The sequence below is a fragment of the Bombus terrestris genome, chromosome 4 (genome assembly GCF_910591885.1).
Source record: "Bombus terrestris chromosome 4, iyBomTerr1.2, whole genome shotgun sequence".
NCBI classification, from domain to species: Eukaryota; Metazoa; Arthropoda; class Insecta; order Hymenoptera; family Apidae; genus Bombus; species Bombus terrestris.
In genome coordinates, this window is record NC_063272.1 from 10,735,590 (window position 1) to 10,753,159 (window position 17,570).

Below are 17,570 nucleotides of genomic sequence, written 5' to 3' on the forward strand. Positions count from 1 at the left end.
TTAAATAAAAGATCTTGTTTTTATTCCCATCCTTAACAAAACATTCATTTTATATGGTACGACGTAGCATGTAAATTCTTTGCACCAATCATCGCAACCAGATATCTCGTTATGTACAATTTTCTTTCGATACTTCTTTAATCGTGCTCAATGTGCAATGCAAAACGAACAATGCTAAATAGCCGATGTACTGCGTTATTAATGCAAGCACGTACCGTCCAGACAAAAACAGAATAACATCAAGCAAAGGTAAACAAATATCAGCAATCTCACGGATACAATAGGTATAGCGGATACTTTAATCGTGGCCTTCGCGTTTCAGGTTAGCTCGTCAAATTTGTATCCCAATACGCGTGCAGTTGGCTTCGATCGTTTCTCGCTTTGCATTTTTATCATTCAGGCATCATTTAAAATTTAGCAAACACGATTTTATTTCGTCCGAGCAAATATTGATACTCGTGATATCCACGGAATCCGGCCGATAATAATCGAGTTTCGTTTATTTGAATCGGATCCCGATTCTGCCGCTTCGATCAGTTTCGCGAAAGAAGAGCACGGTTGGAAGAAAGAGAAACACGAACAGATTAAACGCCACGTTCCAACTAACTAGAGAAAGATGAGTCGAGAACGCGGACTGACGATATGGAAACGACCAAATAATCGAACGCGAATTGTCGCTGTGTGTTTTATTGCTCATAAATGCCGGCTACGATAAAGTACTTTGCCCAGACATCGGAAGAAAAATTGCTCACATTGGGATTGCTCAAAAGTAGACAAACCAATGGAAAAAAGAAGGCTGTACGTATATATGTCTGGAATTAATTTCTACTGGAAAAGCTATAAAATTTTTTGTGAAAAATTTAGTTACGAAACAAACGTAATTGCTTTTTCGCATGAAAACCTTCACGATTGCCTTTGTTCCGGTAAAAGACAAAGCGTAATGATATTCGTTATGATAAATACAAAGTTGTGTGGAATGTGCCAGAAAATTATTTCGTCCCATGGAATATGTATTAATTAAATCACTGATAATGAAATTAAGTTTCGTTTGCTTTCGTTGCATCTAATTTTAATTAAAATCCCAGCGGTCCATTTGCAGACGCGATCTGCAAACATATTTATTCCGCGGGTCACAATGCTTTTTCATTGTGTAATTCATGAAAAAAGCATCAAGATAATTATGAAATCTGATTCAGCGTTTGAAAACAAAGAACATCGCGGAAAATTCAGCAAAAACTGAAATCTGGCTTACGTACATATTCTAGACAATTTTAAAGTACGTATTTCGTTCTTCACACTGTCATCCTTAGTTGCAAGTCCTATTCGTCCTAACTGTAATTTCTAAATGTCCGAGTAAATTGAAGTTTCGTCGTTCTTTCGCGCTGTCCTGGGTTTTCCTTTGCTCAATTTGAAACATTTACTCCTCGTCTCCCAACAATCTGTATAATATACGTACGTTTACTGAAAAATATAAGAAACAAGGGGAGCTTTATATCTTTCAACGTAACTGGAAAAGTGAACAAAATGTTAGATTGGACATTCCGATTAATGTGGACAATATAAACAATCCTAAAGAAAAAAAATTGGGCAGAAGGAGGAATAGCTCCGAAGGCTTATGCTAATCGAGGGAGTCTAGTGATATCGAAAAATGGTTTCTCCAAAAGTGGATGAAAACATTCAACATTCTTTTATTTCACTGGATATGATTCGTCGTGCGTGAATAATTAGAGTGCACTCAGAAATGACGCGTACGGTCCTGCGTAGCTTCCTACAGAAAGATTTTTATGGCAGGAACCGCGTATCGTTTTCGCAGGGAACAGGGAGGAAACTGGAGAATGGGAAGGGGCAGAATACGCTTTATTATCTTCTGCAAAACACCAACCCATCCCTGCACATTCTACGAAACAAAAGGGACAAAGGACGCAATCGAAATATTACGAAGACAGAGGGAAAAAAAATTAGAGAGTATCAGTGAGGCTATGAAAGAAAAGACAAAAAGAAGGAAAAGCAAAGTAGGATAAAGGATAAAAAGTGGATGTAACACGGTTCGGATGTAATCGACGTTAGTTCCGCTATTGAAATCAGTATTACTTCCGCAAATGTTAGTTATTGTTTATTTATTCGTTAGTTAAATATCGTTCTGAGCGTGAAATTTGTTGTTTCTGTAATTTTATCATTACAATTTCGAACAATGTAGAACTTCTAAGAAGTAAATTTTATTTATCTCTGTGTATAATAATTACAGTACAGTAATTATCTAGCAGAATATATTGACCTACTCATATATATATTTTTAAAAGATTGTTATACTATTTTGATTGGTTTGAAAGATCGACATACAATCAAATTTCTATATGAAACATACCGTTACAGTATTTAACTAATATTTAATATTTTTTAACATTTAATATTTTCAACACTTTCTCCTTTACTTCACATCAATAAGACTCTTTCAATTATGCTCTTCATTTTAACTCTTAACTTTTATAATACCATTCATTTCTTGGAAACTGTAACCTGATCTTTTAATTAGAATTGCAACCTTTGGATGATATATACTGTACAATGTGCTGAAAAATAGCATCCTGCATTATTAAATCAAGATTCTTTTTGCAATTAACTTATTAAGTTGCAATAGACCTGAGTGCCGTATAACGCGGAATTTTTTAGCGTATACAGCACCCAGAGCACAAAAGATTAGAATTAAATAAAAAGTTCTTTTTAAATATAGCAACGAACAATATGAATTCCACTTTATGTTCAAACAATGAAAACGTAGAATTTACCTTGTTATATGTATAAAATAAAATAATGTGAAAAAACAGGAAAATTAAAACCTAACTATTATGATGACGGAAAAAAGAGAAAGTTATGATCGCTCAAAATTAAATTCCATCGATATTACTTTTCGCATGCTGGTATAGTTTCCTTGTCAATTAAGTTTTATCCAACTTTAGAATTTGTATACTTTTTATTTGCAAATGTTCCAATTGATATTACTTCTTTTACAAACATATTCTACTTTCATTTTTATTGTCCAAATTGCATTAATCGAGGGCAGCAGCAATTTTTTGATCGCGTTATAGGATTACGTACTGGCTTACACTGTATTTTCTAAGTGACATCGTTGCGTGCAAATCATTTGTGTAATTATTACTTTTAGAAAAATCGCTTTCTAAAATAATCGTAAGACTATTCACAATATATATACACAGTTTACTTATTGTTTAAAACGATTTGACGTGTCAAACTATTTACAATAACTAGATAATTTATAATCTGTAACTCTACCAAAGGTATTCATAACTTGTAACGCCTCTCTTTTGTTTTTAGTTTATATTTAGTTCGAATTCATTGCCATGACAATGTACATCCATCCCATTACATCGATACTCGAATATTGATGTCGTCCGCCTTATGTCACCGATGGTGAAACACATCGCCCAGAAACAGCTTTTTCATGCACGCCTGTATAAATTTTATGCTGTATAATATAGTAACATACAATGACTTGCATATCACTTTTCTTACTGCTGCTATAAAAATCGACTTTTGATATCATAGCATATTTTAATTTTGTCGAATAAGTTTTTCGCACAAACAGAAAATGTTAATGAAATCGAGGGGCTTCTAACGAAGACGATCATTGTTAAATTTGTTGATTGTTTTGATAATAACGCATTCTAGTATACAGAATCAAGACTCAGAACATGATGAAATCGATATTATAAAAGATGATCTGTATGTCGACTTATCGTCGAATGAAAATTAACAGATCTTACAAAAATCCATTTTATGGTTTTACGATTTAATTAGCTCTTCCGCGATATAATTGCAAATACACTTACAAAAATTAGGTGATACGACGAGTATTTCGTTTAATAAATTTGAGACGCGCGTACGAAGAAAAATTAAAGACGCTAAATTGTTATTTTATTTTTCTGGAAGATGTTCCCTAATCCCAACCTAATTATTCTACGGTAAATTACTTTGTTTGCGAATACATCTAATACATGCTATACAGATACGATATTTTAATGTACCCAGTAAGATTCTGCAAATTCGAAACTATAAAACAGAACTGGATCGTGCTGATACTGGTGTTGTCTCATACCGGAAAGAAAATTGTATTTAAATTAAATTCTTCATCAATTCTGAACTGATAGCGCATTTAAATTTCAATTAAACTTCGAGTGTATTTGATTCAGTTTAATTAAACTTCAATCCTCTCGCATTATTATGAGAAGTTCTCATTGTTTGCGATCTATTTCCTTGATTGATTTCTGTTCTTACCTCTCTTTTATGCGCGAATTCCCTTTAAATTTTATGTTCTACTCAGACACGATTTACGCAATTTCACACTCATACGTGTATTTAGTTAAACCACGTGTTTCTCTAACAAAGTTACAGCATGAACTTTACATAGTTGAGTAAACGCAAACGAGTTATACGAAGCTCAAACATCATCGAAATTGCCTCAAAGATCTTCTAAAACAAAGATCGACTGGAAAAAAATCTCGTAAGTTATTTCCATTCTGCTTTGTCACGGCTGTTGCCTCTTTCAGCGTATCAATTACTCAACCTCTTCTCCAAGTTCTATAAGATTATACGGTGAATGTTACATAAATCAATAATAAATGAATTTCTCCTCCATTATGACCTTGAATGAAGTTCTCCTTTCGTTAAACTAGCCTATTTACGTCGACAGCACGGTGAAAATACAGGGTGGTTTTATTAAACGGAAATTCGATGATCACAGGAATTTACATACATTTGGCTGGAACGCGTAGAATTTTAAAGAAGCGCCGTGTAACCGGGTGCGTCGAAACGTGTTTCATTAATTTCGAACTCGGCCACGAAGACATACAATTTAGTGCGCGCATGGCCCCTCGTGCACCTTCTCGTAGAACCCTCGTCAATTACGCTTTTTATTTGCGTTAAAACTTGTTGACCTTGCCCGAGACTCGTCTCTGCATATCTTCTTTATCCCGCTTATAGTATAATGGCGTTCTACCAGCGAGGAATCGACGAAAATTGACAAGTTGCAAGACAGCAGGCAAGAGAGATGCGACCAAGGATACCGAGCGACGATGAAATTATTTTACACACGTTAATTCGTATCGATAACGAGTTACATGACGTTTGCGTGACGCAATTCACTCGACGCCGATAGCGTGTACAATAATTCTTGTAAATACTTTGACGAAATATTAATTGCGCCCTTTACATTATCGTCTCCCTGTTTCAAGTCCAACTTGAAGTATAAATTATCGTTGTTTTATTAATATTTTTCGTTGAAAAATGTCCATACCTTCAAGCTTCGATTATAACAAAAATTATCGTTGTTTTCTTTCTACCATTTATTTTTTACAATCCCACCAATCGTTAAATTAACAATGAATTATTAGCGACACATTGTTAGCTGAAATCATAAGATGAGGAAGAATTAGTTTGTTTTGAAAACTTTGGCACTTTCAAATACACAGCATACTTGAAAGAAAGCTCGCTTCGCGATATGTATTTTACATAACATACGACGTAATGGTGCTTTAGCCTGTAATAATCACTAACTCATCCCACGCGATATTTCATCCACTTATTGACGCATCATTTTACGCCTGAACTAATATAACCGCTCGAAGCTTAAGCACGTTACCTTGCACTTCGTATTAACAGATGTAACGACTTTCAAGTTTCGTTAACCGACATCTTGTTCCCCACAAGCGTGCTTCCTTTCACTTTAATAGGAGCATATGCAACGGAAGCCGCAAGTTCGCGTTTCTCGACCCTTTAAAGCGGAGCTCTTTAAGTTCCTTTTCAGCTCGGCGAACAGTTTAAACTCGTAGAAGCTGGTTTCCATCGATATTAATGATTCTAGCGGTTAACCTGGAATTCCATTGACGAGCAGCACATAAATCCGTGGTGGAAGGTAATACGTGGAAAACATCGAGTCTCCCGATGAATTTTTGGATATTACACCGAAATTTCCGCTCTTAACTGGCATACTGGTATTTTTAAATAGCACGATAAAGTTTCTGGACTAGTATAATGAAATTTCTAGCCGTCACTGTGTTCCGTAATTGTAGAGCAGTGAAATCCGGTTCAGAAACTTCTTTAATACTTTCCGGCATAAAGCGAACTTGAGAAATCAGTAAATGTAGACTTATATATATATCCTGTCGAAAATGTTATTGGGTAGATTTTAATATCATCTTTCTCTGTTGTTTCTCCGAGATATTAGAAACTAAAACGACGGGTATATGCGATGCTTGACACGCTGTCAAATTAAAAATTGATACTATTTTACAAGGCAATACGCTAAAAAGCGTAAGTATGAGTCATCCAGAGAATCTTAATGAGGATGTTAGATGACTGAACGATTCCTTGAGAAATATTTGCAAGAGATTCGTCAAGTTCTCGATATTTTATTCCATACTAATTAAATATTATGAATATTTTTATGAACCGCACAAACTGTCTTGCAATTTAATTATTTGAAACGTGTATTCTGGTATGTGGTGTTATAAATGTGTATCCTTGCCTCAAATGATACAAGGAATAATATCTTTGAACGTAAAAGTAGATGTTACTCGTTAAAATTAGCAGGAAGAATAATGCTCGCAAAACACACTCAAGCGTTGTTTCTTGTTGTCTTCAATTTATAACCCTGAAGGATCTTAAAAAGAACCTTCTCATTGTCATAACTCGAAAAATATATTTTGCAAGTTGAGTCATTTCTCCAACATGGATACGATATCCATATGTACTATGAATTATTAAAACTATACTTTTTCTTTAAATATCTGGATATTTCTCCCAAATCTTACAACATATTTATTACCTCGAACTTATCGTTTATACCGAATTTTACTTGAAAGTAAACTCGCAAAAAAGAAGTGACATGAAAATTCATAACGGATAATAAAAGAATATTTATAGAAGCGTGTTTATCTTTCGTTTGGAATGCATTTTGCTAATTGAACAGATGTCTTACTTATATATCTACAAATAGAAACTTCATATAACAATTTATATTTCCAACTGTAAGTAATAGGGTTGCCCGTCTAAAGCATTAAAAACATGCAATTCATTTGTAATTAAATTTTCATTTCCGTGATTTTCAGTGAAAATTTTAATGCAACGTCTTCTACTCTCAAACGAAATTATCTCGCTTTCCGCTCCAGTTGCATATATGAAATGAAGTTGCATTTATTTAAGTAGTTTCTCGAGTAGCCAATACAACGAGTACGAGAATAAAATAGAGCACAGCTTAAGCATGTAAAAACGGCGAGCTGCATCTCTCACTTGAATTTTCCTTCGAAGGATCAGACTTGGCTGTGTAAAAGGAAAGAGAGAAATTTGCAGGAGGAAAAATCGGACATAAATGGGAAAGCTTTATTTCTCTCTGGTTGCTACGATGAAGAGAGGTATAATATTGTAGTAAACACAGACTACTCAGCAATCTGGTTTATGCTCGCCTTTTTTCTCTCCTCCTTCTGTCCTTCTTTTTCTTTTCTTTCCTTCGTCCCTTATTTGCACATCGTATTGTCTTGTAAACCGAGGAAGAAATATTAACGCTCGGTTGACACTAGTTGCGAACTTGCCTTTTAACGAAATAATGGTTTCTTCTTAAGCAAACCGTACAGATCAGATTTTTAACAAAAAGGTAAAATAAACGGGATACATAGTGATTTAAGCGTCTCCTTTGGTATACGAAGGTAAGATTATTCCAATTTAATAGTCTTTAATATTTAACAGATTTTTGACTTGCATATCTTTTTTATCGGTATGAGAGAATTTATAAATTCACTGTATTCTGTATGCATATTGTTATGAACTTGGTAGAAGATGGAAATTTAAAGTTTTACTCGCGAAATAATGTCGGAAGAATGTTTCAAACAAAAACAGTTGTTTTTATATTGTAATAGGATTCAGGTAGAATTTTAAATTCACATTTATGAAACAACGATTAAAAATTACACGAAGAAAATTATGTAATTTACTAAATATTTTGCTTGGCATTGTTTCAATAAAATATTTGTTAAAACAGGTAGATGTACAGTAGTTTAAAAAGACTCACTTATTGAAGATATTATTAGTATTTCAAATAGGAATTTATTTAATTTTAATTACATCCTGTACAACACAATGTTATTCGCGTACATAATCTCTTTCTCTGTTCTTCTATTTCCCTTCCGACACGACGTACTGACGCAACATTGTATTGTGCAGGGTGAACAAGGAATTTCTCCACCTCTTTTATCTGCCTGATTTTTACACCATTTACCTTTACCTCGTGCTTTAAAACCGCCTAGAATCGCAAGTACCGCATATTTCCGCTCTATTAAACTGAAGGAACGAGCGAAGAAAATCAAGATATTAGTTTCCACTGTAAAAAGCGCAGGGACAATTTCCTGTTTGCATGGAAGCATATAGAAAGGTACGTACGATCAAATAAAAATTGATCATTAGAGGAAACGAACGAAAATTATAAGAGTTTAATAAATAATACAATAAAGCATATTTCTATTATTTAAATGAATTATAAGCAAGTCTACGTTCATTTTATCTTCTAATGAAACTTTTTACAAATAAGCACTGCTCGGTTATTAATTTTATAATTTACTTAGTTTTATCGAGTAATCAAACAAAAAGAAATGTACAAAGATAATGTGTTATTTATTGTCCTAAACGTATGAATAAAAATAAAATTGTAAAAGAAACGAGGTATTATTATCGAAATTATAATGTAACTCTATGTACTTTTCATTTTAAACTACATTCTATAGGGAGTGATTATCAAAAATCATCCAAGGGGGAATACAGGTGTCGCAATGCTTTTAGTAGACACTCATATGATTCATACACTGTTATTGCGTTTAAAATATTAAAATTCAAGAGAAATACGATATACAATTTCTAATTCTAACTTCGAGATTCTTCTTTTATACTTGCTTCCCTATCGAGTTTCCTTAGTGAAAGCCATTTATGTAAAATATGGGACAGCACATGTATGTATAAAAAGGAACATTGGTTCACTGGTATCAGAGACTCCAAATGATTCTGGTCGCGTCTTTTATTCACTCGAGTGTGATTTTCGCCTCATTTAGTCCCGGCATATAAAATATGAACGTTAAAAGGGTGATGAGATGGATACGCATGCATTTGCAGCGCGCTTACGCTAAGCACAGCTTTACAAGTCGAATCCACATAAAGAACAACTGTAGACTGCGCAAAACCTAGGCTAACAACGAATAACTTTCATCCTCGTATATGCGAATGCATTCTGTGATCCTATAAACATGCAATCACAGCCAATGATAAAGATTGTTCCTTGGGCACCTAGCGTGGAAAGTAGAATGCCAGTTTTGAAGGTAAATTCATCTTTTCCTGCATTAAACATTTATTTAAACGTGATCATCTTGCTTCCTATAAACATCTTAATTACGTACTTTGTCTCATAGTTCTGTTCATTGATCTTTTAATTAATGTGGAAATAATAAGTGAAATGAATGAATGGATCGGGTGAATCGTGATAAAATAAGTAGAAATTATGTACAAAACTGGTGTATGAATAAAAGAGATTTACAGGAAAGAAATTTTGTAATACTGTCGTTATTAAATATAAAGCTAATCGAGCTTTCATGAAATTAAAATTATTTATATTTAAGTTAGTATATATATATACATATATTGCATATTATATAATATATATTATTTTAGTTTTAAAGAGTTTTAAGCCAAACAAGGTTACGTGGAAGTTGGTTCAATTTCGTATAGTAAATCAAGCATGTAAAAAAAGAGTTTAACTTTACGAATATAAAACGCCACCTATTAAATACCTTAGCGAAATTTTAGAATTTACATGAGAGACAGAAGATTAGGTTTCAGCTATGTATACCAAATTTAATCCGCCGAAAGTAATTTAAGAAGACATGTTGGTCGTGTTTCTGAGAAACTAATTCTAAGCGAATTTTATACATGTACGTATATATTTAGAACACAGCGCCAAACATATCTAATATTTAATTTACTTTGTTTCTGTCTAATTAATATAACAAATATCTGAATTTTTCTAACTCGCTAAAAGTATTTCCAATATTTTCTTTATATTTAATTACTACCGCATAGTGCACTGCACCGAAGGTTAGAAAAATATATATCCCACGTTTATTCTAAATATACAAAAATGTGCAGAATGCACCTAATATATATAAATGCACAAAATATCTATAGTAAACTTGTTACAACGTCTATAGAGTAAAACAAATCTCGATTTAGCGATATTGAGAAGAGAGACGACCAACCGCTGCTTTAAAAATATATACGTAAAATCAATGTTATTGCAAATTTTCCCTCGAGATTAACGAAAAGCGGCAATTTAGAACAAGCGAAGCTAAAACAATGTTCAAGCTTGGGAATGAATATACATATGCTGGTAAAATATTAACATTCGGATAAGCAGCAAATGAATAGACTGAGCTCGGAAAGCAGAGGTACGGTGATATCTTCGGCTTTCCTTTTGGATGAAAGAGGGCGGACCGGTAACACGGGAAGCAACCGCGGAGTGTATTCATGGAAATCTGTCCATCAGGGTCTAATGGAATACCACCACGACGAAAAGTGCCACGAGATATTCTTTAATGCCTTCATAAAATTCAGGCTCATAATTCCCGTTTCACTGGCACGTACACGGCTCGCACACGAGCGTGCAGACACGTGCGTACACACACGCAAAAGATTAGACCGACAACTCTCTGGCACGAGTTGCTCTCGCTCCCAGGCAAATATTCAACTCTGATGAAACTCCAGACCGAAATTCTGCTGATCCCTTCAGGGTCGGTAGTCATTACTAGGTTTACAGTAATAACGTAGCTTACAATAATAAACCTGGTGAACGAAGTTTATTTCGAGCCGCAAATCTGTTGTTTGATTCCCTTGCCACGCGGCTATGAACCCGGTAAGTTCAGGCTAATTAGCTGAAGGAACGTAGCCGGCGTTAATTGCGTCACGGGCTGTTCCGCAACAGACAATTCCCTCGTTTAGAAAAGGCTTCTGGGTAAGTGCTACTAATAGACGTTTGAGTTATACGAGGCAACGCGTTCGATAAAAGCTGGATCGAATGATTGTTCCGACAATTTCTCTGTCTAGCTACATATAATCATGAAGTAGTAAAATAATATCGAAGACAAGTGCTAAAATGTTAGATCCGACATAAAAATAATGTATGATGGGGTGCCTCGCATATGTTTAATTGTTGAAATAAAATTTTTAATGGATAACGTCACATCCTCCTCATTACCACGTATGGTATACTTGAATTTCAGTAGGTACGCTAGTTAATACCGATTAATGTATAAAACTTGATTCTTCTTTTGACATGAATATAAAATTTGACACTTATTATACATGCAAAAGCGAAACATAAACAGGCAAGAAAACAGTTCGCAGTATATCGAGCCATTAAATATTTCGAAACCTTATTGATTCTTGTTAGACGCTTACAGTGCTACTGTAGTAGCACTGTATACTGTATACTGTGTTATTTGTATGTGTTTACTACAGCCTATCATCGCATCAAAACGAATAATGTTTATATAAGTCACAAGTTTTATCGGTAGACTCTTCTCGACACCTAAACGCTCATTTCCTTTTCAAAATTACTATTTTTCAGAAAAAAATTTTGTCTGAAAGGGTACTCACTCTAAGGGTCTCCAACTGGGAGCGTACGTACTCAGCTCGGCTGGCAATGTCGGGAATTGCCACAGGAAACGAACCCATGTACTGTAACGAGAAAAATGTTGCCTTAGTATTGTGTTTACAGGTATTTTTGAAAACTAGGAAAGCATTACAATATCTATAATTATGCTATAAATAAGCTATAATTATGCAAATAATATACAGCATATTAAGAAAGCAACTTAATTCGTCATAGCATTGGTATTAATTCGATATGTTACTGTTTTCGCGTTTACGTAACACGTTATTCCGAAAATGTTAAAATTGGATTTTTATCAAAAAATAAAATAATTCTCAGATTAATTGGGACGATAAATTAGTAATAAATATAGCGAATGATATATGATTATTGAATTAGATAAATTATCTTTTCCTATTTTTTCATTTAAATTGATTTCAGATTATTAGAACTCGTTAATTATGTAACAGCCTATATTTCATCCTGCTAATTGCCTTCTGCGGTATCGTACAAATTGATAGCCCCCCGAGAGAACTAAATTACCGAAATATGATTTTTACGAGCTTTTAATCTGCTGTTTTAGCTCGATTACAAGTAGTATCTTTATACTAATTTCTAGTGAATTACTCTCGGCTATTATCGTTATGATACACATGCGTGCATTCGAATAAACTTCTTTTTATATATCCGTTACGATTTTCACTCGTTTTACGCGATAATCCATAAAATAAAATCTTTCTTATTTTCATGCATGATGTTCATCCTATTAATTCTTAGTATTTCGTTCATAAATAACGTATTCGTACGAAAAGTAAAAAGAAAAGAAGTTTGATTAATTTATATGAATGTTTTTTCAAGTACATTTCACATATTTTCGATTATGCAATAGAGGTCAAGTATTTGTGAACGATACGTTCTAACTTTGTTACAAACTCTACAACTACTTAACATTAAAATCAACGAAGAACATCTCTCTTTCGCTCCACGTGGAAAACTTAAATGTTACTTCCCACATCAAATTAGAGCAGCGCAGGCAAAGTTCATTTCTCCAGGGCTACACTGCTGCAAACGATTGCTCGCCACGGTAAAGTGGAATAGGAGGTATAGTGTGATTGCTATGGCACAAGGTTTGAAGACTAAGGCGAGGTTTCGAAATTATACGGTACTTGATTTTCTGGCCAAAGGTAGTCAATGGGTGTCCGAATTGTTGGGCCAGTTTCTCGAGAACGATATACAAGGGTCGATTGTTCGCCACGAAGTCACGAATTTGCTGCAAGCTACAATGTTTCAGCAAAATAGTTGGCGCTCAACGATGATCTAATTACCGAGTTTCGACAACGATGTATTTCAGAGACTAACGCACTTTCGTGCAAACTGAAAGTACATACTTCTGAAACAAATGCAGGGACACAAGTAACTTTAATTCGAGATAAGCGAAAGCCAGAAACGTTCAATTTTACTACCTTCTCCGTGATATATAAAAAAATTATTCTTTCTTTTGTTTTACATTAATTATTTTTCGTATAAAAGTTAATGAAACGCACACAGATTAGTTATTTAAAACGAATAAAATTATCTAAATAACTGTCCGGATGAAAAAGAATCGTTCTAATAAATATATATTTGGTAATGTACATTTTAAGCAAAGATATTTCAAAATATTATACGTCGAAAGGGAAAAATAATTGTACGTTATTATAACCTCATCTTAGATTTATTATATTTATCTACTGTCATCGAAAGTAAATGTTATAATATATCGGTAGATATAAAATTACTAATACACAAACCTTCCATATTAACGTTTAAAATTTTTTAAAAATCTTTAGAAAGTAACAATGAATCATTTCGACGAATTGAAGATAACAAACTAGTAATCGATATTATACCACAACGTTTAAAAAAATTGATTTATTAGTAACAATCCACTTCACCCCTCAAAGTTTAATGCTTTCGGCAAGTATAATACTTTCTCAATTTCTGCCAAATATTTCTTCGCATTTGGTAGGGGTTGAAGAGGTCGACTTAGCAAGGAAAACATGAGGGTTGGAATACCAGAAAAGTTCAGCACAATTTCGTGTATCCTTCCAAGGTATCCTCTTCCTTGATCAAACACGCTGTTTGATGATTATACGGTCGATAAAAATAGCGACCCCTCTTCTAAGGACAATAAATAAAACTGGCCAGAGGGTAAATTGCAGAAATGTAATAAGGAACGATAATTAATACAATTTCGTATCTACGGCCTGTTCTTGACAATACATATGTTGCCTTCGTAATTGAGCATACCGTGTTGATAAATTACTAACGACATTGCCGCTGACATTCGACAATTTTAGTTCATTCAGTCTACAACGCAATAAAACTTCGATTACCGGAACACTAGTTAATGAAACTATCGATTACCGAAACATCTATCAATGAGAAATTTCGAGGTGATTTTTAGCAAGAAATATTGGAAACGATAAATATTGAAAAATATTGCTATATTCTTATTCGTATAAATATAATTACTAATGTTGATATTTATAAAATAGTTCAACATAAATGAAGCTTCTCTCACGCGAAAACAAAGTTACTGACTTATCCGATAGAGATACGTTTTATATGAAAATCCTTTATTAACGTATAGAATTGTCAATAATAAGAATATGTTCAGTAATGAACGTAATAACAACTTAAATTAACAACAAACTAAATATGAATTAACGTTTACAAAAAATATACGAATCTTGTGTTTTTAATATCGTTTAAAAATGCATTCGGAGGAAAAAGCGTAGCCGAACGTTACGGTGAAAGAATCCATTTGCGCAGATCTAACGTTTGATATCAGTCGTTGGAATTATTGAAATTCTTCTCATTGTGTTTTATTGTTTCGAAATTTTCAATAAATAAAACATTCGAAGGTGGACCAATGTACATTTTTCTTTTTTTGCTTGTTGCGCGAAATATAAAAATATGAAGATATGAAGATCGGAATAACGTTTGTAGAGATAAAATAAATGTCCTTATAATATTGCTCTGTACGCCGTGCAATACGCAGATAATCGATCGAAATTGAATTTCATATAAATTTAATATCGCTCGTATTATTTCGTTTACAAAAATGAATTTGTTATGGAATGGTTTCACCAGCGGATCAATAACTCTGCAACGTGTACACGGTATAGACTCATTAAAATGAGAAAATATTAAATATATCGAAGAAACGTTATACCCAGAAGACGAGAGTACGGTTGGTGGATTTAATTGCAACACGTGCAGTACATATAATTTGCGTTTCTATCATGATTTCCATGTCTGAAAATCTTTTCTCCGAGCGCGAGCGGCGCGGCATTTCGATTCAGATACTCGTGCCGCAAAATAATCCCTGCTTTAATCCCCCCGGATGATTCTCATTGTTGTTTCATCGAACTTCTCTCCGGGAGGATCTCCTCTCGGAATCACAGGGATTTTCCAGAAATATTATGCCTCTCTCCATATAGCGGAAGCGACCTCTGAAAATTCCGTGCAATATCGGATGCACCAAACACAAATAATAATAATAATCGTGATTGATATTTCTATGTAGATACGATACGAAGTCGTATACGCATACGAGAGTAGTATATGAAACTGTTCTTTCGTTACGTTAGTCCTACTACGCATATGTTTTATCTCGCTGTATATTGGTATAGTATAAGGGACAGTATTGAGAACGTATCGAAGGATTTCTTGTATAGAATTCACATAATAATTCATGATAATATGGAATTTAAGGATACCGGAAAGCTAAAAAGGAAAACTATATGATTTATTTAATAGAATTTTCTTAACAGAATAGAAAAATGGAATATGATGTATAAGGAATTGAGATCTATGTAGAAATAAGTGGATAGTTTAACAAATGTTACGTTTCTCTAAGAAAAGTTTTCTTCGTCTTTTTTTACATTTCAGTGCATTTGATTGCAATTCCTTTATTGTATCTTATCCCATAAAAACTTCAAAAGACGAAACAAAGTACGGAAATACACCGACAAATCAACTTTATGAATAAACGTTTTACTTTGTCCGATATATAGCCTAAGACACTTAAAAACAACGGTACAACAGCAATTGTATTTAAAGTATAATAGATACTTAAAACTTTGTTCAAGATAAATATCAAATTTGTCAAACGAATTTAGGTTAATAACGCTTTAACGAGAACCGAATCCAAATGTAGTATAAAATTCGTGCACGTTCGTAAAGTGTTAATAATGTTCGGTAATTTTCTGAAATTATCTTAATAGCGAACAATAGCTGTAACATAAAGTGTAGTCGGTTTCAATAAATTTTGTAATAAACATGGCGCTTGTAAACTCGTGTACCAAGGACAATTTATCAATTTCATCGCCGTATTAAATTAAACAACGATAATTGCTAAGGACTTGGAAAAATTGCAGGTGTCTTTTGCTTTTTCTACAATGGTTTCGACAAATTTCTATTCGCGTGTCGAACGATTTTATTTTTAGAAAACCTGTTGAAGACAGCGAAATAGACCAATTGAGCTATTATACGGCTACGGAATTTAAATTGATTCTGTGCCGCAAAGCCCGCAAACAATGAACACGGCACTTTGCGACCTAACGAGGATAGAGACTAATAAATGTCAAATATCTTATCCACTTTATCAGTTTATATGAATTTCAATCTCATCCCAATTTCATTATCATCCCATTATTGATTGTTCTGTAGAAGAATTCTTCATGAATTTACAATTGAATTTTATCTTCTTTTCCTGCCTAATACGATTTTGGACGATTCTATTGTCTAAAAGATATACGTGTACTTATGTTTCTTTTATATCTATTCTATTGCTTAATTTTCTTCGAAGAGTCTAATTTCCTAATACTTACAGTTTTGAATTTTGACTCTAAATGCCACTTTACATACGATAAAAAAGTGTACCACTTATGTTATGTTATGTATTAACGTTATTTTCGTAATGTGTTTTCGTAATATACACGTCCTACCTGTAAGAAACTTTGTAATTTATACTCTAATGATGTCATCAAATTTTCGATTTATAAATGCGCGTGATATGTAAGAAAAGAAACGTGCTTTCTCAATTTTGAAATATATTTAAAAATAATTTAAATTTTTAAATCGACGACTATATCTTAAGCAAAAGAACGATTATTAAGAGGTTCAAATGATTATACAAATTGTATATTAATTCTGTCAAACAATACATTGACTAGCATCAATAAAAGATTTTATAACAAGAAAAAAATTGTGTTCTAGCATATTAAAACTGTAAATGCTTTCGTAGAATTACTGTTTGTGTGCTCGGTCGAATGTATTAATGGCCAACCGTCTCGCGATAAGACCAAAAACGATCAATGGATTACCATAATCGTGGAATTCAAGATTTCATTCGTGTTATCTTTACTCACGATCAGTCTTGTTAAATTTCCAACAACGGTTATGATTATTATACCACCGCAAATATTTCATAAATTTTACTCGCACCAAGTACAGCAATTCTACACGATATCGATATGGAATCATTTTCGTAATAGCACTGACACACGATAGCAGTAATTTCACGGAAAAAGGAGGGAAAAACTCAGGTAGAATTATAACAAGATGAAAGATAAAAATATGATTAATTGATTCAAATTAGATTCATACTAATTTTCATTATACACAAAACGAATACAAACATACCAATTAAAACGATTTGAAATAATCGGTTATTTATTGCTATTGAATGATCGATTGTGATACATGATTATACTGAATACACCCGAGTCAATTTATAATAAAAACTAAAAAGACTTTTGTTACAGTAATTTTTATAATACCCTTTTAAAATTCCTTTAAAATTTCTTCAAAATATTGATTTTTA

The 17,570-nt window shown here is 33.2% G+C and overlaps 1 protein-coding gene across 4 annotated transcripts in view; it reads right to left on the reverse strand.

Moving 5' to 3' along the window:
• Positions 1-17,570, reverse strand: part of LOC100646619 (tensin-1) — a 278,855-nt gene that overhangs the window by 242,756 nt on the left and 18,529 nt on the right. For all 4 annotated transcript variants that reach the window (XM_012308038.3, XM_012308039.3, XM_048404896.1 and 1 more), the window contains one exon: positions 11,704-11,784. In XM_012308038.3, coding sequence (XP_012163428.1) covers positions 11,704-11,784 — 81 coding nt within the window. The remainder of the gene's footprint in view (positions 1-11,703; positions 11,785-17,570) is intronic.